This window comes from Mesoplodon bidens (genome assembly GCF_964165515.1).
Source record: "Mesoplodon bidens genome assembly, chromosome: 2".
Classification (NCBI taxonomy): domain Eukaryota; kingdom Metazoa; phylum Chordata; class Mammalia; order Artiodactyla; family Ziphiidae; genus Mesoplodon; species Mesoplodon bidens.
The window spans coordinates 150,818,349-150,838,214 of NC_138177.1; the positions used below are offsets into that span (position 1 = coordinate 150,818,349).

At 54.7% G+C, this 19,866-nt stretch overlaps 2 protein-coding genes across 4 annotated transcripts in view; both read right to left on the bottom strand.

Moving 5' to 3' along the window:
* Nucleotides 1–7,463: 7,463 nt before the first annotated feature.
* On the bottom strand, nt 7,464–9,205 carry ARTN (artemin; the record flags this gene model as incomplete). The annotated part of the gene is made up of 3 exons (XM_081225395.1): nt 7,464–8,646; nt 8,720–8,864; nt 9,146–9,205. The coding sequence occupies 3 exons, from the start codon at nt 9,203–9,205 to the stop codon at nt 8,186–8,188; spliced, it is 666 nt and encodes a 221-aa protein (XP_081081521.1). The 3' UTR covers nt 7,464–8,185.
* Nucleotides 9,206–13,025: 3,820 nt separating this feature from the next.
* Nucleotides 13,026–19,866, bottom strand: part of ST3GAL3 (ST3 beta-galactoside alpha-2,3-sialyltransferase 3) — a 227,828-nt gene continuing 220,987 nt past the window's right edge. Inside the window, exon 10 of one of the 3 annotated variants that reach the window (XM_081223895.1) lies at nt 13,026–14,955. In XM_081223895.1, the coding sequence (XP_081080021.1) occupies nt 14,866–14,955 (90 nt within the window). In that variant the 3' untranslated portion in view covers nt 13,026–14,865. The remainder of the gene's footprint in view (nt 14,956–19,866) is intronic. The other 2 variants (XM_081223894.1, XM_081223893.1) reach the window with 2 other exon arrangements.

Genomic DNA, 19,866 nt, shown 5'->3' on the forward strand with positions numbered 1-19,866 from the left:
GGCTTCCCTGAGAAGGAGAAACTTGATCTGAGCTTGAAGAACAGCGAGAGACTGGGGAGGAGGGAGCTTGATTATCTGGTAAGCAGAGCCCAGTGGGAATCTAGCCATTCAACAAATCTTTATCAAGAAAATGTTTGAGGGCTTCCCTGCCCTGGTGGCGCAGTGGTTAAGAATCCACCTGTCAATGCAGGGGACACGGGTTCGAGCCCTGGTCCGGGAAGATCCCACATGCCGCGGAGCAACTAAGCCCATGCACCACAACTAAGCCCATGCACCACAACTACCGAGCCTGTGCTCTAGAGCCCACGAGCCACAACTACTGAGCCCGCAGGCCTAGAGCCCGTGCTCCACAACAGGAGAAGTCACCGCAGTGAGAAGCCCGCGCACCGCAACAAAGAGTAGCCCCGTTCGCCGCAACTAGAGAAAGCTCGCGCTTAGTAACGAAGACCCAATACAGCCAAAAATAAATAAATAAATAAATTTTAAAATAAATAAAAATAAAAAGAAAGCCCACACACAGCAAAGACTGAATGTAGCCAAAAATAAATTAATTTATATAAAAAAATGTTTGAAGTATAGCTAGTAATTTGTGCTCGCTTTAAGGGGATGTCTGTGGGGGTGAGGAAGGGAGAAGGGATGAGGTTGGAAAGACAAGTTGGGAACAGTAGACTCAGTTGGGAACAGTTTACACTTTATCCTAAGTGCAATATGAAACCATCATGGGGTTTCAAGTGGGCAGTGATGATTGGATTTGCATTTTAGAAAACTATATCTATAGTATGATACAATGAAGGGGGAAAGAGTAGAGGCAGGGGGGATTTGGAAGGAGGAAACAGGAAGTCAAAATAAACTGATTCCAGGTCTGTGCATAGGGGTGTGAAATGCCTGGCCCTGATACTGAGATCTCATTGTGCAGGTGGGGGGATGAGGGGAGGGTTAAGAGAACAAATTCTGGACTTAGGCCTATGTTCAAAACCTGTCTCTACCTCTTTCTAGCCATAAGACCTTGACTTCTTCTGAAACTCACTTTATAAAAAATAAGAATGGTAATTCCTGCAGTGAAGGACAAGCTGAGATGGTGTATGACTAGGGTTTGGCCCAGAGGCCACAACTTAGTCAAAGTGAGTTTTCTCCCTGCTTCCAATCTAGGGCTTCTTCCTGGTGCCTAGGGGTTCCCCTGGCAGAGAAAGAAGCCAAGTCTCACCAGCAGTGGCTCCTGAACATGCTTTATAAACTCACCTAGGACAGACAGATTGAAGTGAGCCCCAGGCAGGGTTGGGGGCATTTCTGGGTACCAGACCAAAGGGGACTTCCAGGAGACATGGATGGCAATCCAGGATAGCTTAGAGCCAATTGGGGAATGAATCTTTGGGAACTAGTTACAGATGGGTTCTTCTCTCCTCTGAGAGATAAGAATAGGACATATAGGGGCCAGAACCTGTGACAACCCTGGGAGGGGGTCCCCAAATTCAGGAGGGTATTCCAAAGCCCAGGAGAGGAAGAGAAGGAGCTTCTGTTGGTCACCTGGAACCACTAGCAATCCATGTCCATGACAGATTAACCAGTTAGAAGTTTTTCAGCCTTCTAAAACAGTGTGAATTGAGGGCCCTCCTGTAGTTAAGAATTCTCAGGGGAGGTTGCCCCCTTTCCACTTAGCACTAAAGTTAATTGCAGGCAACTTTCTTTGTAGTCCCCTGGTTTGAGGGAAAGAGGTTAGGGAAAGGAGGGGAAGGTTTATTTCTAGTTCGCTCTAGGTGTGGGCATAGTCCTTTGGGGTCCTGGCCTTATGGAGAATGTTCCAAGTAGACCCCCACCATAAGCTCATGGAGCCCTTACAAACCAATTCCCAGGTTCCCCAGGTAAGGAAAATGCCTCAAGGTGAACGCGAACTACTGAGCTTTGCTTACCTTTGTAGTTTCCTGAATTCATTCATCCATTCATTCATTCTTTCATTCATGCCTGAACATTTCTCATGTGTTTGCCAGCTCACGGACACATTAATTTTTAAAACTATATGTTTTGTCTAGTATTTTTAGTTGTTATCGGCAAGAAGCTTAGCCTGAGTCTCTAGGCCACCATGTTGCCAGAAAACCCAATGGGCAGTTTCAGTCCTTATGTGACTTGATTTTTCTGCTGCATTTGGCCCCTTTGACCACTCCCTCCCTTTGTTCTGTTTTGTTTTTTTCCACCACTCTGGTCCCTCCCTTTTGGTCTCCTTCACAGGCTTGTCTCTCCTCCTCTCCCTGTTCCTCCAGGCCTTAGCCTCTGCTTCTCCTCTTGTTCCTGCGTATCTCACCACTCCCTTGCCTTTGATCTGTGACTCCCACATCTCTCTGGTCCAGACTGTCCTGAGTTCCTGACCCTCAGACCCAGCTGCTGCCGGCCTCCTTGCCCTCTGAAGGTGTCATGGGCACCTCAAGTTGAACACATACAAAACCCAACTTATGACTTCCCCCACACCTTACCCCCATCACAGGCTAAAAATACTACATCCCCTACATTTCTTACCAGTCACCCAAGCCAGACTCTTGGAAACTCTCCCTCTCATCAGGTCCTCACAACCAGTTCATCACCAAGTCCTGTGGATCGTGCCTCACACCTCTCTGTCCTTTGGCACTGCTTCTGCCCTAGGTCAAGGTACCAGCATTTGTTGCCTGAACAGCCCTAACTGCTCCAGGTCTAACTGGTGCCCCCCTGCCTTGCCCCTTCCAGTCCAAACTAGACACAGCAGCCAGTAATCCATCTGAAACAAGTCTCTAGGCAACCCCACCTAAAATCCTTCAGTGGCTCTACCCAAGACAAAGTCCAAGCTCCTTGGTATAGCACTCAAGGACCTTTATGACCTCTCTAGACTTTTGTCTTGATGAGGGTCCTCCCCCAATTCTACATGAAATTGCTGGCTCCCCAGGCTGTTCCACGCTTCCCTGCCTTTGTTCTCAGCTGCTGCCTCTGCTGAGAAGGCTGTGTGTCAGGCAAGGACCAGTCAGGAGAAACCACACAGTAAGCACACAGGGACAGTTTAATATAAAAATCTTAAACTGTAATAGGGGATTGAAGGAATGAGGGATTGGCTAGTAAGAAGCGAAGAGAACTCTAAAGAACATGAGTAGCAGAGTCCTAGGGCTGAGATAGAGAGCCCAAGGAAGAGGCCCTCACCTCCCACTCCTGCCCAAGGCTGAGCCCCAGACCTTGCTGGAGAGGGCATGGCCAGTGAAAAGGGGGGAGTTCAGAGCTGAGAAGCAATGAAGGCAATAAAGGATAACCAGTACAGGCCCAATGCCCCTTATCCACCTTGTGCAAATATTTCATTTTTCAAGGCCCAGTTCAAGTACCACCTCCTTCACAAGGACTTTCCTGGCTCTTCTGCCCTTCCATCTGGGTAGAAATGATTCCTTTCCCTTTGTGAGTATAGAATCCTCCCCGACCCTGACATACGTTAACTGTATCCTAGTCATACTTCTACTGGGAGACTTAGGGTGGTTGATTGCATTTTCTGTTTACTTGTTTACCCCCACCTAGGGTTGCCAGAAAAAATACAGGACACCCAGTTCAATTTGAATAGCAGATTAACATTTTTTGTATAAGTATATCCCAATTATTGCATGAGACATACTTATTAAAAAAATAAGTATTGCTTATCTGAAACTCCAGTTTAACTGGATGCCCTGTTTTTATTTGCCAAACGGGCAGCACTTCCCCCACCTCCACCTCCAACTGTGGTCTCCTTGATGGAGAACATTTTTTCTAGATGACCTCAGAATCCCTATAACTGGCCCAAGGCACTACTGTTAGTGCTCAGTTAATGTTAAAAGGTCACAGGGCTGAGAATGACTGGAGGGAGTTGAGGCTGGAGACAGAGACCAGTTAGGAGGATGAGCAATAAACCATTCCACAAATTAGGAAGACTTCAACAGAATAGCATTGGGAAGAGAGAAAGTGGGATGGGCTTGCAGGATCTAAGGATCTGAGAACTAATGGAAAAGGGAAGTGACAAAGCTCAGGGAGTCTAGGCTGTTGTCCAAGTTTCTGACTCGTGTCCCTGGATGGAGGTTGGTGCCATTCACTTGGGAGGGAACCCTGGAGGAGGCTCGGAGGCTGGAGAGCAGGGAAGCTCATCGATGTGGGGCTTAGAGCAGGTAGAGAAGGGTGGAGAGAGCATCTGAAGGAATGAACGGAAGACATCTAGGGCAGGTAAGTTCAGTTTGAGGTTTCTGAGGCTATGCAGACAGAAGTATTGGAAATACAGACAGAGCTCAGGAGAAAGGTTAAGCTGGAGATACAGTGAGAGCATCATCAGCCTGGAGGCGGTAACTGAAACCATGGGAGTTGGTGATATTGCTCAGGGAAGGTAAAATGGGGAAGGAAGGTCTATATCAGAGCCCTGACGAACACTTAAGAGGCAGAGAAAGGAAAAGGAACCCAAAAGGAGTTTGAGAATGAGCAGGGGTGGGAGAAAATCCAGGAGAGTATAGAATAGAGAGTCAAGAGAAGACAGGTGTTCCAAGAGGGTTGACAAAGCTGGGCGCCCCTGAGAGTCCAAAGGACTAAAGGCTGAGAAGTGGCCTTTGGGTTTAGTAATGATGAGGCCACTGGGGACTGCAGCAAGAGCTCTTTTAGTGAAGGAGAGGTGGAAGTAGATTATATATTTATATATTTGTAATCACAGTGTCATTGTTTTATGCTGTGATACATTCAAGTGAATTTAAATGCAAAGGGAAAGAAGACATTCAGTAGAAAAAGGATGAAGAATAGGGAGGCTTGTAAATAATGGAGACAGAGAGCCCTGATATGGGAACCTGAGCACAGACAGAGGAATTAATCTAGCTGCAGGAGGACATTAATAGTAGTACCTAGAACAGGGCAGGAAAGCTCAAGGGCCATGGACTCCTCCGGAATCTCTGAATGAGCTTCAGAAAGTCTGTGGGCTCCCTCAAATTGTTCACGAGATTTACACATTGGTGGTTTTTTCAGCAGTGAGGTGGGAGGTGGGAGGTGGGGAGGATCCTTGGCTTTCATCAGTTTCCGTAAGGACTGTACAACTCCACAACAGGTTAGGCACCACCCCTGTGAACAAGAAAAGTGATCTCACATGGCACAAATTCTCTTAGATCTTTTCTCTGATCTCTCAGCTTTCTACCCTACCTTTCCTTTTCAAGATGAGGCCTCGGTTAGGCAGCCAGTCCACATGCACTCAGTCACCGGACTCTCTAGCTGGGGGAAATGCGGCAGTCCCTGGACAAGAGAGGAGGAACGCCATTGGCCGGGGCAGGAGGAGCACATGGATCCCGAACCTTGATTCCTGGATGAAACTAATCTAGAGGGATGTTTGGGTGACCCCTGAAGCTGGAAAAACTGTCATTTCAAAGCCACCTGTAGTTTTCTGTCTTGCAAGAGGTGGTGACTTGATACCCCTTTGGAGGAGACAATACCTTAGTTCTGGGAAGATCATTCAAATGGGCAATGTCATTTTGCAAATATGAAACAGACTACAGTCAAAATGGAGAGTCTAGGGAACTCCCTGGCGGGCCAGTGGTTAGGACTCCACACTTCCTCTGCAGGGGGCATGGGTTCTATCCCAGGTTGGGGAACTAAGATCCTGGAAGCCTTGTGGTGCAGCCAAAAAAAAAAAAAAAAAAAAAAGGAGATTCTAGAGCTACCTGTGGCCCCCGAGGAGCAAAAGTGCTCTGCCTGGTGAGGTCATGTGCCTGGTGACCTCTGCTAAGTTGTAGGCAGAGAAGGGGAGCTCTGCAACTTGTTTGAGGAAAATAGCTTCATTTATTTTTAAGAGGGATTTGGTTCATTGTGAGCTGCAGATTGAGACTAGTTCTTGCGGGAATGTGTTCCTTTTGGAGAAGCTGCTGTTTCATCCACAATTTTGTAAGCTGTTGGGCATAATCTCTCTGGGGCCCAGAATGCAGCCTTGAGTTGGGGGGACCCTACTCCCCAAGGACCGACAATTTGGGGAGTGTTGAGAGCTAGCGCCTTTGGCTGGGGTTCTGACCTGGCTCTCTCTCTGAGCCTTGTCAGACATGGCTTCAACCCATCTCCTGTAAGTGGCTCTGAGAGCATAGATGTCCACCAACGGGCAGGGCCTGGAGGGTTTGAGGACTCTGCCAGGCTTTCGAGTCTTTCCAGCAGGGGCTCCCTGGTTGCAATGACCCTGGAATTGACAGACCCCCCCCCCTTCACCCCCAGCCAGGACCAGGGCCCAGGCCTTCATGAGGTGTCTCCAAACTGTATGGCACTGCTGCCATTTTCTTTGGCCGGAGGTGGGGGTTGGCGACTGAAGATCCTGAATCAGTTTGGAGGCAGAGAGAAGGGCCAAGGGGGTGTTTGAGGGCAGCACGAGAGCACCGAAGTTTTGGGGGCACCTAGAACTGGGGCAGTGAACACAGAAGAATGGAAGCACAGACTTGTTTCTCCTCCTTGACCCGGAATGCATACAGCCCTCAGAGAGCCCGTGCCAGCTCCTCACTGTAGCCTGGGAGAAGGGGGCCCCTGTACCAAAGCGGGCAGGCACTTAGGCAGCTCGAAGGTATTTTGGTTAATGCGGTCAAATGCCTGAGGGATCCCAGCCTCAACGTGCCTCACTCTCATGGTGCCTCGTGCACCCCTGGCTGCAGCTACTGCCTCTGTCCTCACAGCTGCCAAATCAATCTCCAGCCCAGACCTGCCTCCTCAGCTCCAGACCAGTACAGCCCATTGCCTCCTGACGACCCCTCTGGATGTCCCATGGTTCCTCAGACCCAGCATGCGTCCAAACACATATCCTGATCTTATTTGCAAAGAAAAAAATCATGTAGGACAAATTCCTTGGGCCCAGGAAACAAGTTTACACAGGACACACACAGAATCTCAGAGGGATTGCACTGACTTCTTAGATACGACTTGGGGACAGTGTGGAAGGCCAGGGTCAGCATTAACCTCTTCTTCCTTCCAGATGAGAGTGTGTACCTCTTAGCTTCTTGTCCTTTTCATACTGTTTGCCAAACTGAATTTAAATATTATTTATGTAAATTATTTATTGTCTGTCTCTCATGGTTTAAGCTTAAGAGCAGAGATCATGGGTTCACTTCTGTATCCCTGCTGTCTACCCAGCATCTGACATAAAATAATAAATATCTGTTGAATGAATAAGTGACTATCCTTGTTCATTACCCAAGATGCAGGTCTCTCTAGGCACCCTTAGTCTTTTCCTGCTTTCTTATCCCCATGATGCTCTGTGCTTCATCCCCCCAAGAGGGTCCCGCTGCACCCTCTTCCCCACCCTCAGCCTCTTCATCACTTGACTTGGGCTGTTTCACGGAATGTGGGTGGTGAGCTCCCCATGCTGGGCCATCTGCAAGCACAGGCAGTATATGCACCTGTCAGGGTGCCCTGGACTCTGATCAGTGACAGTGGGGTGGGGCAATGTATGGTTCTCTGCATCTTCACCATGAAACAAGGCCCGCAGCATGCCTGAGGTCTCAAGGGTATGGCTTTCTCCACCAATAACCCCAGGCTCCAACCGCTGGGGACTGTGCAGGGGTTGTGAGCTGGCTGGCCTGTTGGGACAGGTGAACACACCTATGTCACTCACTCTGCCTGTGTTCCATGCCCCTCATTTCCCAGAGCTGCTGGGTGGGCACAAGCAGTCCCGGGCCAGGCCTATGACTGCTAAGTGAGCCTGAAGTTGTGAGTGGGATGGTCAGGGAGTGACCTCTCCATCCGGCCCCCACAGCCCAGCAAAGGATCTGACAAACTACAGAAGTAAATAAATAACTTAGAAGTAATAAATAGGGGTCCAGCTCCCACGAGTGAGTCCAAGGCCCACTCCAGCACAGGCACTTCAGCAACACAACTGCAATGTGTCTCCAGATCTGTCCCCCCAGGCCTGGGCTGAGGCTGCGACCTGACACATCTGGGTTCTCCAGAGGAGAAGTCCTGGGTCCATGGCCTGGTCAGTGCCAGCGTCTGTGAGCAGTGGGTCCTCGGGTCTCCACAGCTGAGGTTTCTGGGGTCTGCGGGGCTGAGGCCGGCAGGGTGAGAGCCCTGGGGCCGCTGGTCAGTCGTGCCTCTATCTCCGCAGGGCTGATGTCCGTCACTCACCCGGCCGAAGCCTCCGTCTCCGGCCAAGGCCCCCGGCCGGTCCCAGGCAGTTAGACCCACAGTTAAGGGTACGTCCGCACACCCTCGGAGTGAGCCCTCAGCCCAGACAGCCGCAGGCAGTGGCCGAGAGGCGGTCCACGGTCCTCCAGGTGCTGTTGACGTCCATGAAGGAGATGGCCTCGTAGCGCGTGGGTCGGCAGCAGGGCTGGCTGACGGGCCGCGACCCGGGGGGCGGCCGCAGGGCCCCGGCGCCCAGCAGGCTGGCCAGACTGAGGTCATGCGGGGAGCGCGCGCGGCGGCAGGAGCCGCTGCAGAAGCGGAAACGCACCAGCTCGTCGGAGTGGTGGCCCAAGCCGAGCGCGCGCACCGGCACCAGCTGAGAGCGCAGGCGGCAGCCCCGCGCCCCCGCGGCCCGCGCGCGGCTCCCCCGGCTCCCGCGGCCGCCCCGGCCCCCAGCCCGCGCAGCGCGGGACCCTCGGGGGGCAGCGGGCGAGGGCGCGGGCGGCGGGGGCGGCGGCCGCCGGGCTCTTCCGCCGCACAGACCGGCCGCGCGGCCCCCTGGAACGAGACGCAGTCACGCGCGGGTCCCCGGCCAGCCCGCCCCGCCCCGCGCCCTCGCCCTCTCACCTACCAGGCAGGGAACCAGCGGGGGGCGCCGGGGCCGGCGCGGGGCCTTCTTGGGGGACCGGGCTGCTGGGCGCGGGGCCCATGGAGGCCTCGCCCTCGGCGATGCTGCTCAGCAGGGCCAGGGCGGCCAGGGTAGGCCACAGGGCAGGCTGCTCGGAGAGACGAGGTGGAGCCTCAGGGGGGAGGAGGAAACCCTGGTGGGCGCAGGGTGGGGCTGGGGCCGGATGGAAGGGCTCGGTTGGAGGATAATGGATCAGCTGCCCCGGGGAGCCCGGGTAAGGAATCACGACCGGAGGGCATTGACCTTCCTCCTTCCTCCCGGCCCCTCCCTGACCATTCCCCCACCTACTTCTAACGCCTGCCTGTCTCCCTCCCTAGTCAAGCCACCCTCCTTCAATACCAGGTGGGAGTTACTGGGAGAACCACTCACCTGCCGCCTAGGCCGGGGCCAGAGGGGCAGCACAGAAGGGCCTCCACGTCCAGGCTCCATCTCTGTCAACACCAGGAACTCTCATCAGCCGTAGTTGACCTGTTCCCCCACCCTCCTCTTGAGGCAGCTTGGAACATTGAGAGATGAGTTATCCTCTGAGCAGGTCATCTCTCCACTTCAGCTTCTCCAGATGGGGGGGACAAGGGGCTTGGGCAGCTGGGCTCAACCCAGGAGAAGTGGCTGCATGGAGAACCTATTTCGTGGTGCTTGCACCTGTTCCCTCTTTCAGACCTCACAACTCCATGAGGTAAATGGTATTATCCCCATTTTCCAGATGAGCAAACAAGGCTCAGAGAAGCTCAGCAATTATCTAAGGTCACAAGGGTAGACCTACGCAGCCGTGCAGGGAAGGGGACCTTCCTGCTCTGTGCTGCAGGGCTGGAGAAGGAAGCAGTTGGACACCCTTGATCTCACAGAGAGCCTTCTCTCCATGCCATAGAGGAGGAAGTTGTGGCCTGGGGAAAAATTAGGGTGCTTGCTGGTTGACCTGAGTTATCTGATGATAGTGAGGCCAGGCTTCAGCCTGTGCTGCCCACCCAGCAGACGGTGGAGGGTGATGAGCCCTCTAGGAACATGAGGCCTGGGCCATGGCTCCCTATGGCCACCAGGGGGTAGCATTTGCCAAGCCTGTGGACTCAAACTGGGGGTGGGCTTTTCCCCTACCTTCAGCTAGACTCAGGCCCCAGCAACTCCCTGGAGTTGCTTCTACACGAGACTGGTCTCTGAGAGCTTAGCCACCCTGAGAGCTGGTCCAGGTCTGTACCCCTTCCAGCTTCCCCTGGATCTGGCAGCCTGGCCCTGCTCCTAGAAGTTTCTCCCACGAACCATCCTTCCTGAGCCCAGCTGGGCTTTCAGAGTCCCACCAGGTTTTGTGAGCCCACATTGCCTGGCACTCCCAAACACCTCTCTGGAGCCTCATGAGCCCTCACTAGCTGGCCTGCTCTTTGGTCCCAGCAGTCACCTCCACCCCGACCTCCGAGCACACAGAATGTCTGCATACCTGTGGGCCGGTCCTCCCTGGTGAGGTCCTCCAGGGCCAGGTGTGCTCGGCTAACGGAATACGGGCCTGAGGAGCCAGGCTAGTGACTGTTATCACTGATGGAGGGAAAGCCCGGCAAGGCAGGGTTAAAGGCCCCCTGCACTAGGGGGAGCCCAGGAGCAGGTCTCTTGGGACGTAGGCAGCTCAGGCCCTACGTATCCCGTATCCCTCCCGGCAGTCTGGGGCCACTTGGTCCTCCAGCCCTTGCCTTTCCTCCCCATCTACCAGCCCCGATACTCACCACAGGGGATCTGTGTCGTGTTCTCCTAGACACCTTTCCTGGGACCAGTGCTGGGCTCTCCCCTGCAGCTCAAAAGGCTCATGCCCAAGGCTGTGCACCTGGCAGTGCCCCTTTTAGCCAAAAGCCTGGCAGCCAGTATGATCCCTGTAGCAGCAGCGAGAGCCTCACGTTACAGTGGGCCAGCAGGGCTAGCACAGTCCAACTAGCGACAAGAGGGACTGTGGGGGGCTGGGAGGGGCGGAGAGCTGCGCAGCAGGCCCAGGAGAGGGAGGATGTAAGAAAGGAGTGGAGGGGGACGACCCTGGCCGCTCCCTCCAGCCCCTGGGCTGGGACGAGAGGTGGGCAAACAGGTCGGCTTACCGCAAGTGTAGGGCTCTGGGTCTGGGACACAGCGAGGGCTGGGACCCGAGGGACCTGCTGCTGGTGGAGCCCGTGGACTGTGTCTGGGGGCTGGGCCCAACTCCATCCCTCAGCAGCCTCCTGCCCGCCGCTGTCCGGTGTCAAATTCCAGCCCCGGCGTCACCGGATCCTGGGGTGGGGCCCAAGCACCCCCCGCCCCGCCCCACCTTTCAGGGCTCACCTGGCCAGTCCACCCTCTGGAATCTGGTCCCCTTGGCTCCACTAGGTCCTTCGAGGTGGGGCGGGTTGGAGATGCTGGGAAGGGCCCCCAGGACAGAGTGGAGAACCCAGGCGGCGCAGCGGCATGGACACTGAGTGTTCGGAGTTTGTAGACACTGGGAGTAGGGAGTTGGGAGGCCGGGCAGAGGGCGGGAGAGGGAGGGGACAGGCTGGTTCCTGCCTTGGCCCACCGGCCTTCGGGCTCCTGCCGTCCTGGCTGGCCGCTCTGCACTAGATGCTCTCTCTGATCCACTGCTAGTTTCGTCTCCCAACAGACCCACTGCATTCTTTGAGTCCGAGAGGCACTGACCGCGCTGGGGCTTTCACAGTCTGACCCGGCTCCTGCGGCGCCGCCGCTCCCCTCCGCTGCTGCCTGGGGCTTGAAGTACAGACACACCTGCAAACACCGCTGCTCAGCCTGGCACAGCGGCGCTGGTAGGAGTGGGTGCCAGGGGCTGAAGAAGGGGAGGGTCCCGGCGGAGGAACTTTTGCACTGAGGCTTGAGGTGGGAGCTGGAAGCTAGTATTTCAGATGCCTAATTATGGCAGTTCGGCTGGTGGGTGGGATGGAGGTTGGATGGGTAACATGGATAGAGGTAAGGAAAGGCCAGATCCTGTGTGTCCTAATAGGGAGTCTGGACTTCATCCCAGTGATACTGGGGACCACTGAAGGGTTTCAGGCAGGAGAATGGTGTGATCCAACGTGCATTTCAGTGGCTGGCTCTGGCTGTGGTGGGGAGGGTGGTTTGGAGGTAGTCGGGAGGCTGCTGGGGGAGAGAGGATTCTGAAGCTGAATTGTGGGGAGAGTGCGGGACCTTGTGCGCTCTTTCAGGAACACAACTCTCTGAAAACTCAGTTGGTGCCTGATTGGACGGGGTGAGGAAGTAGGATGGCATGCCTTTGGCTGGGTGACCAGGAGGAGGGGATGCATTCTGGCAGCTGGGGCTCCTGAAGGAGGGGTAGGTTGGGGGCAGGAGCTCATCAGTTCAGTGTTGGACGTGCCAGGCTGAAGGGACCTGTGGATTATCCTAGTGGAAATGTTCAGGAAGTGACTGAGTTTGTAGCCTGGAGCAAAGTGAAGAGAGCTGGGCTGGAGATGGCAATTTGGGAATCATTGACCAACGGACAATTGGAAGCCGTGGGTGAAGCTGATAGTGCTCAGGGAACATGTGTGGACCAGCTGTACCCTGGCTGTGCATCTGAACCACCTGTGGACCTTTTAAAACTACCTGAATCGGGGCCTCACCCCAGACCTGAATCAGAATGGGCATGTGCAGTTTCCACATCTGCACAGGTGATCCTGGTGTATGGCCAGGTGGAGAATCACAGCTTTTGGGAGGGCAGTTAATGTGTAGTTGTGGGGACTAGAAGCCTGACTTTCCCAGGCTCGGCAGGACCCCTGTGGGACAGGAGGCCAGGCGGTGAGCAGCTCTGTGTTCTGCGGCCTCCCCAAGCCAGCTGCCCCGGGGGGTGGGTTCTGCCCCAGGGCTTTATCAGCCAGGGCTGCTGCTTGCTGGCATGCAGCCTATGCCCTGCACAACTCCAGGGGGCACCATTCACGAAGGACACAGGAAGCATCGGAGCTTGCATCATAGTGGCCTTGTTTACAGCAGAATCAAAGGGAGTTTCTGGGTCTCCCTGTCCCTCAGTCAGAGCCTCACTTCCCCCTCCGCCGAGAGGAGGCTTCTGTCTGAGCACAAAGCGCAGCAGTAAAGGGGCATGTGGGCAGTCAGAAGGGAATGGCACTTGGATTGGGATGTCAGGTGTCGGCCCCACCTGTTTCCATGTGGCAGCTCTGGCAGGAAGCTCACTCCCAGGCCTATGGCCTCAGGGGCAGGAGTGCGTTGGCCTTTCTGAGGCCTGCCTGGGAATGCTGGGGAAGGGAGAGAGCAGATTCCAGGGCTCTAGGGGGTAAGGTTGGGATGTCCTTTATAATGTTTGCCAGACGGGCTTCCCTGGTGGCGCAGTGGTTAAGAATCCGCCTGCCAATGCAGGGGACATGGGTTCGAGCCCTGGTCCGGGAAGATCCCACATGCAGCGGAGCAGCTAAGCCCGCGAGCCACAGCTACTGAGCCCGCGTGCCTAGAGCCCGTGCTCTGCAACAAGAGAAGCCACCACAACGAGAAGCCCGCACACCGCAACGAAGAGTAGCCCCTGCTCGCCACAACTAGAGAAAAGCCTGCTCACAGCAACAAAGACCCAACTCAGCCAAAAATAAATAAAAATAAAATAATAAAATAAATTTTAAAAAATAATAATAAAATAATGTTTGCCAGAGGGGGCCTAGAGATGGGCTGTGCCTTCCTGTTCTGTGCAGAAAGAGGGGTCCTGAGGGGAGACCGGGTGCCTACGTGCTAAGGGGGAGGGCGTGTCTTTCCAGGGCTCAGCGGAGCTGCAGGGAGTGGTTTAGGTCCGTGTGCTGGGGGCTTGGCCGTGCAACTTTCCTGTGCTTGCAGGAAGCTCTGTCCCTGTAGTGCTGGGGCTGTGGTGACCCAGAGGCACTGTGCACGGGCTGGCGCTTCAATCCCCTGAACCCTGGCTCCTGTAGGAGGCAGCAGGGTGGATTCTGGGGCATGTCCTGATGCCCCTGGACTCTGCCTCTGTTAAGGCAGAGAGGGTGCGGGACGGCTATAGGTCAGGAGAGGCTCCAGAAGGCCCCTAGGTGGCTACCCAGGTCCTGGAGCTAACACGAGAAGTGAAAGGGACCCAGGAGGGCTGGAGAGATGGCCCTTGGGTTTAGCATACTTGCTGAGGCCCCAGGTTCCTGTTTCTTCCAGGAAAGTCAGAGAAAGCAAGAGGAGGCCAGGTTCAGGGAAGAGCTTTATTGCTTCCATGAAGGCTGCTCAGGATGGCTGCCACAGCCTGGGTGAGGTCCTTGAGCCTCACTTCCCTCTTGTCCAGGCTAAAGGCAGAACCCAAGGGCCTGGCAGTCTCACTGCTGAAACCCAGAACAGCTGCCAAGTTGTCACTCCAGGCCTGGGGCACTGTCCTATGGGTCAGCTGCAGTTGGGGAGGGAGGGGCACTCCCATCAGGTTGGGCCAGGCCTCACCGCCCGAGCCCTGAAGTTCTCTCCACTCAAGCCCAGGGGCGTCTTGTTGGCTTAAAGGATGGCTCCAGGGTTTCCCTGTGGGACAGCTGGGGGCTGCTGAGTGGGACTATCCCATCTGCTCCCCAAGAAAGGCCAAACAGTGTCATGAGCTGGAAGGGGCTGGCCTGAGATCCTGCCCATCTCCCTGTAGCCCCAGAGCAGGGCACAGGCTAGTCCTGGCACTCCCACTCTACAGGGAGCCCATTGGTACCACTGCCTGAGGGGCCCTTTAGTGGGTCTTCTGCACGGTCAGTAGACCAAACTTGACATCTCCAACCTTATTGAAAAATAAATTATCCCTACCCTCCCCCCACCCCAAATTCACAAAATGATAATACACCGAACACTGATTGGAGAAATGATTCTGGCAGCAGCCTTGCTGCCTAATGTCCGCCTCCTGCATGCTGGGCCCGCTGGGCATGGCCAGTGGCCTCCTGGCCCTCTGGCTTCAAGGACCCAGGCTGAGAGTGAGGCCTAGTGCTGGTCTCTGAGGCTGGCCTCTGAGCAGACACAACTCTGGCTGCCCCACCAAGGCCTCACCACCCCTGGGGCCACTTGGCACTGTCCTTCTCTGGGTCTGAAGGCTCCCGCACCTCTAAGGCAGAGCCAGACCGAGGGCATGAAGTGGGCAGGTGGCGGTGGCTGGACTTCTGTGGCCACGTGCTGAGTCCACCTCAGATGCCACTGGTTAGGTCAGTTATGACATGCGCTTTCACCAGCTTCCGCAGAAACTCTTTCTCTCGCTGAATGTTGTGCGTCCAGGACTGAAAGGAAAGATGGAGCAGTGGTCAGCTGGGCAGCCCAGGTGGCTGCTGGGATGTGGCCCTGCTAGAACGCAGGTTCCCAGGGCTCCATGCCCTCTTCCGACCACCACCCTCCGATGCTCTGACTGTGGGAGGTCTGCCCTAGAGGTGCCACAGCTCACCCTCCTCCCTTCCCAGGACCTGGAGAAAATAACCTTCTAACCCCTTTCCCCGGCCTCTTAACTTCTTCCAAGTCTTAGAGATGCAGGCTTTCCAACCTTGTTCTCACTCCTTCCACCTGTCCTTGCCCAGCGGCTTCTCCAGGCCCCTAGGTCCTAGGCACCCTGAGGTCAGGCAATGTGAGTCACTTAGGTCCGGCCTAGGCCTGGGGTTGGGCCCTGCTGGAAAGAGAACCGTGTGGGGTGGCTTAGTCATTCTCTGGCCTGCTGCAATCCACTCTCCAGGCCTGGGGGCAGCTGATGAAATCCTGCCTCTCAGACCAGAGGAGCCAGGGGGCCAGAGGCTCATCTTACGGTTAATATGAAAACTGCAGGGAAGACGCTGCCTTCCAGGGCTCTCCTGGGGAAGACTGCACCCAGGCTCAGGTTCTCTCCTTTCCCCAGTACTCTCACCAGGAAGCTGTGATGAGTGAGTCTCTCAAAGAATGAAACAGGATTGAATGAATAAAGGAACGATGAAAGCCAATGGCCTTGTCACAGTTTGGACACAGCTGACCGCTCTGTTGCATCCATCAGCGCTGAGGCTCACCCTAGGATGTTCACAGCCACTATTTACCAGTGTGGAGAACTTAACAGCTCTTATCTGGTCCTTATCTGACCCAGTCAACCTCCTCCAACCTTCCAAATCTTTTCAGTCTGAAACTTGGGCAAAATCCCCTATACTCCTCTTCTTTGAACACCCCCTTCAACTTCCTGTGCTGACCACAAACCTGGCTGCCCCCAAGGACAGCATCCCCCAGACACGCTCTTTCTTCCCTCACACCCACACTCATGGTGCCTGGAGGTGGCAGGCTCTTCCTCACCCTTTGTTGCTGCATCTACACAACTGTCCCTGTGTACTCCCTTGAACCTCTGGCTCCTTTGGCTCCCGGCATTATCCTCAGCCGTCTGCAAACTGCCCGTCCTTGTTGCAGACCACTGGGTGACTCACCCTCATTCCTTGAAGATTCAAACATCTGGCTCACTGTCTGTCTTTGAAGGCAGGGACTGATTGGCACAGAGTAGGTGCTCAGTACATATGTGTTGAAATTGAAATTAGATTTTCCAGGTAAGAAACTGGAGGCATGGAAGAATGGCAGGGCCAGGATCCAAGCGAGCACAGAAACTCATACAGTCTTTACTTAACCCATGCCTGCATCACTCCCCAGGAAGAAGTAACCAATCTGATGGGTCAGTTTCAAGAACACCCACTTGGGAGTCCCTGAGGGTTGAAAGGTCAGCAGAGGACTGGATATCTGATGATATCAAGGAATTATTGTTAAATTTCCAGGTGTGATAATGGTATAACATTGAAAAAAAATCATCCTCCTCTTTTAGAGAAATTTACTGACGTGTTTATGGCTGGAATGATACGATGTCTGAGACTTCTTTCCCAGTAACCAGCGGGGGGGGGAGGCATGAGAGGAAGAGCAGATTGAGCAACACTGGTCGCGCGCTGCGCCTGGGGGAGGAGGTGACACTGCATGGATTATCTCATCTCTACACTTTGAGTCTGTCTGACAAGGTCGTAATAACCGAGTGACCAAAAAAGTCTGCCTGGATGCCTCTCTCTCTCGGGCCAGGCAACGCCGCCTCTCGGGCGCTCTTTTCCCAGCCTCCCCCCGGCGCACACAGCACAGGAGCTTACAGTGCTCTCCTCACTACGCCGCATGCATTGTCCACGGGCTGCGGCAGGATTCTGGGAGCCTCTCCAGGACCCCTGACTCTGGATGCAGAGACCACGCCCGCAGAGGAGCCTTCCTTCTCACAGCTCTTTTCCCCTCTTTCTCTCTGTGCCCCCAGGGTTCTGCCCTGACCATCGCACGTCCTCCTGTCATCTCCCTGGGAAACCTCATCCGTGCCTCCCCTGTATCTGAACAAGCAGCTGTGCTCACAACCCACAGATCCTCATTTCCAGCCCAGATTTCCCTCCCATGGCAGACTCCTGTGTGAGCCCGCTTCACCCCCTGGCTACTGCCCAGTCCCTCGGGGCTGGTACATCTGACGGCCACTTCTCAGCACACATCTCCTGGGACTTCCTTGCAGTGCTGGACATTGTAGGCACTCCCTCCTTTGGTCTCCATAACCCTGCATCTTCTTTTTTTTTTTGCCACGCCGCACAGCTTACAGGATGTTAGTCAGCAGTGAAAGCGCAGAGTCCTAACCGCTGGACCGCCAGAGAATTCCCCAACCCTGCAACTTCTAACCCTCCTCTACTCTCTCTCCTCCTTTATGTTTTTTGTTTTGTTTTAACTTTTTGGGTGCGCTGCGCAGCATGTGGGATCTTAGTTCCCCGACCAGGGATCAAACCAGCGCCCCCTGCATTGGAAGTGTGGAGTCTTAACCACTGGACCACCAGGGAAGTCCTCTCCTCCTTTATGAACGCCTCTGACACCCCTCACATATCCCGCCGGCATTCGGTCCTTGCGCCACTGTCTTCACATCCCCAGGCTCTCACTGGCCCTGGAGAATGGACTGATCAGTGCGGTGGAGGTGAAGCAACGGTGGGGCCAGGGCATGGAATGGTTCACTTGCCTTCTGAAGACACCCCGATGTGACAACAGGGACCCTACACCCAAGCGACAGCATTTCAGTGACTTCCCTAGGGTGCTGAGAGGTAACAAGAGTAAGTAGGGGTGAAAACATTAATATTAATAACAGTGGCTAACACGTATGGGCGCTTACCATGGCCAGGCCTCTTCTATACATTATCCCAGTGACTCTTTCCCAGACCTAACATTACCCCTTGTATTGATAAGGAAAGGAAGGTACAGAGCCAGGCTCTGAACCCAGGCCATTTGATTTCATCGCCAGCACCCAGCACCCCACATGGAGGTGGTGCAGCAGATGCCGTGAGCCTCAGAGCCAGACGGTTCTACAGGATGAGGAAGGGGGGTGGGGGCAATGGCCTGACAACTGAGATGGGGCAGGTGGCAGAAAGGGAACAGCCTCCACGAGGGCACCTCAGGGAAGGTGGTGTCCTTCCACCTCATTCCTGCATGGAGGCCACCTCCAGGCCTTGCTGATTTAAAATCCTAACCGTTTCTTACCTCTGTCTTCCCATCATCACTGAACAGTTCCAGTGCAGGATCCTTCATCTCTTGCCTAGACTGCTGAGACAGTGTCCCAACTGGTTTCTGTTCTTGCCTGGAACCCTCTAGGTCACGCTGCAGCCACACTGACCCTACTACATGCTAATCTACAGCCTAAAACTGGTCCATGGCTCCCTCCTGCCTTCAGAGAAAAGTCCACGCTCCTTACCGTGGCAGAGAAAGCCCTTCATGATCCGGCTACTGCCTATGTCTGCGGTCTCTCACCTTCTGCCTAAAACTTTTACATAAAGTTTATGTAAAAGGAATATGTAAGTGATCAAATATAGGAGTAAACAGAAGCCAGGGGGCAGGTAAAAGCAGTGAGAGCAGTCTGGAGTGGGTGCTGGCAGGGGATGAAGCAGCAAGAAGATATGTGAAGAGAGGCAGAGACAGAGAGACCACCAGGGTCCTGGTGAAAATGAGGCCGGGCTGGAGCCACTGCTGAGGGGCTAAGACAGGTCAGGGGCTCTCCTGGACCCAAGATGAGCTTTCCACTCCTGAACCCCATTCCAGGCAACAGGAGGCCCAGTTGTAAGGCTATTTCTGGCTTCTCATGAGATTCCCAAGTCTCTCGTATTTCCTTGAAATAACTCGCAATTACTCGAGCCCGCCTGAATGAACCCAAAAAGCCTAAGACAATATGGATGGGAACGGAAGCCAAGGATGGGGATGTGAATCTCCTGGGAAACACGTGGAGTGAGAAGAGAAGACTGTCTAGGATGGAGACCTAGCTAATGCTGACTCTTAAGGGATGCACCAAAGTCCAGGACATGGAGGAAGGGAATGAGAGAGCCTGGCGAGGGAAACAGGAGGAGCACTGAAATGACCGACTCAGAGTCTAAGCAGGAGAGCGTCTCAGGAAGGGCCGGTCAATACAGAAAGTGTTTCAGAGCGATCAGAAAAGACGGGACTGACTGATGCGTGTCCCTTGGACTTGGCAGCCTTGAGTCACTGGTGAACTTGGTGGGAGGCATGTCAGGTGAAGGGGGAAGCCAGGCTGCGAGGGGCGAAGGGTGAGTGGGAGGGAGGAGGGCGAAGGGGCAGAGCACCCCTGGGGCTGCCGTTTTCTCCAGTTTTTTCTCACAGCAGAGGAGGTGGAGGAGGGGAGGGAGGGAGGGAGGGAGGGAGCTTTGGGGAGCGTAAGGCCTGAACAGTGCAGTGGGGTTGGAGACGGGCATGTGAGAGGCTGATGAGCAGGGACGAGCGCTGGCTGAACCGTGAGTCTGCTCGGACTCCGGGAGATTGACACTAACAACCCTCGCCACCCAGATGCAGGAGTAGAGAAGCTGCTCAAAGCACAAGCCCCAGATGCCCAGGGTCCAGGCTGGGAGCAGCGGGAGATGAGTGGTAGAAGCGAAGGGTGCTATAAGAGGCGTTTGGATTTTCCACATGGGCTCTTGCTGTGAAGGGAGAGGTGCCAGGAGAGGCTGGCTGACTGGGAGAACTTAAGGTACCTGAACATATGAATCACCCGGGAAGCAACTCTGGGTGCTAGAAAGCTTTAGTGCTTGGCCACGGGGAAGGGTGGAGGAGGTATGGGGGCATCCTGGCACGGAGAGGTAATGTCTTTGGGTTGTTTGAGGGGGTGAGGGGGTCCTCTGAGGGAAGAGGAGAATCGAAGC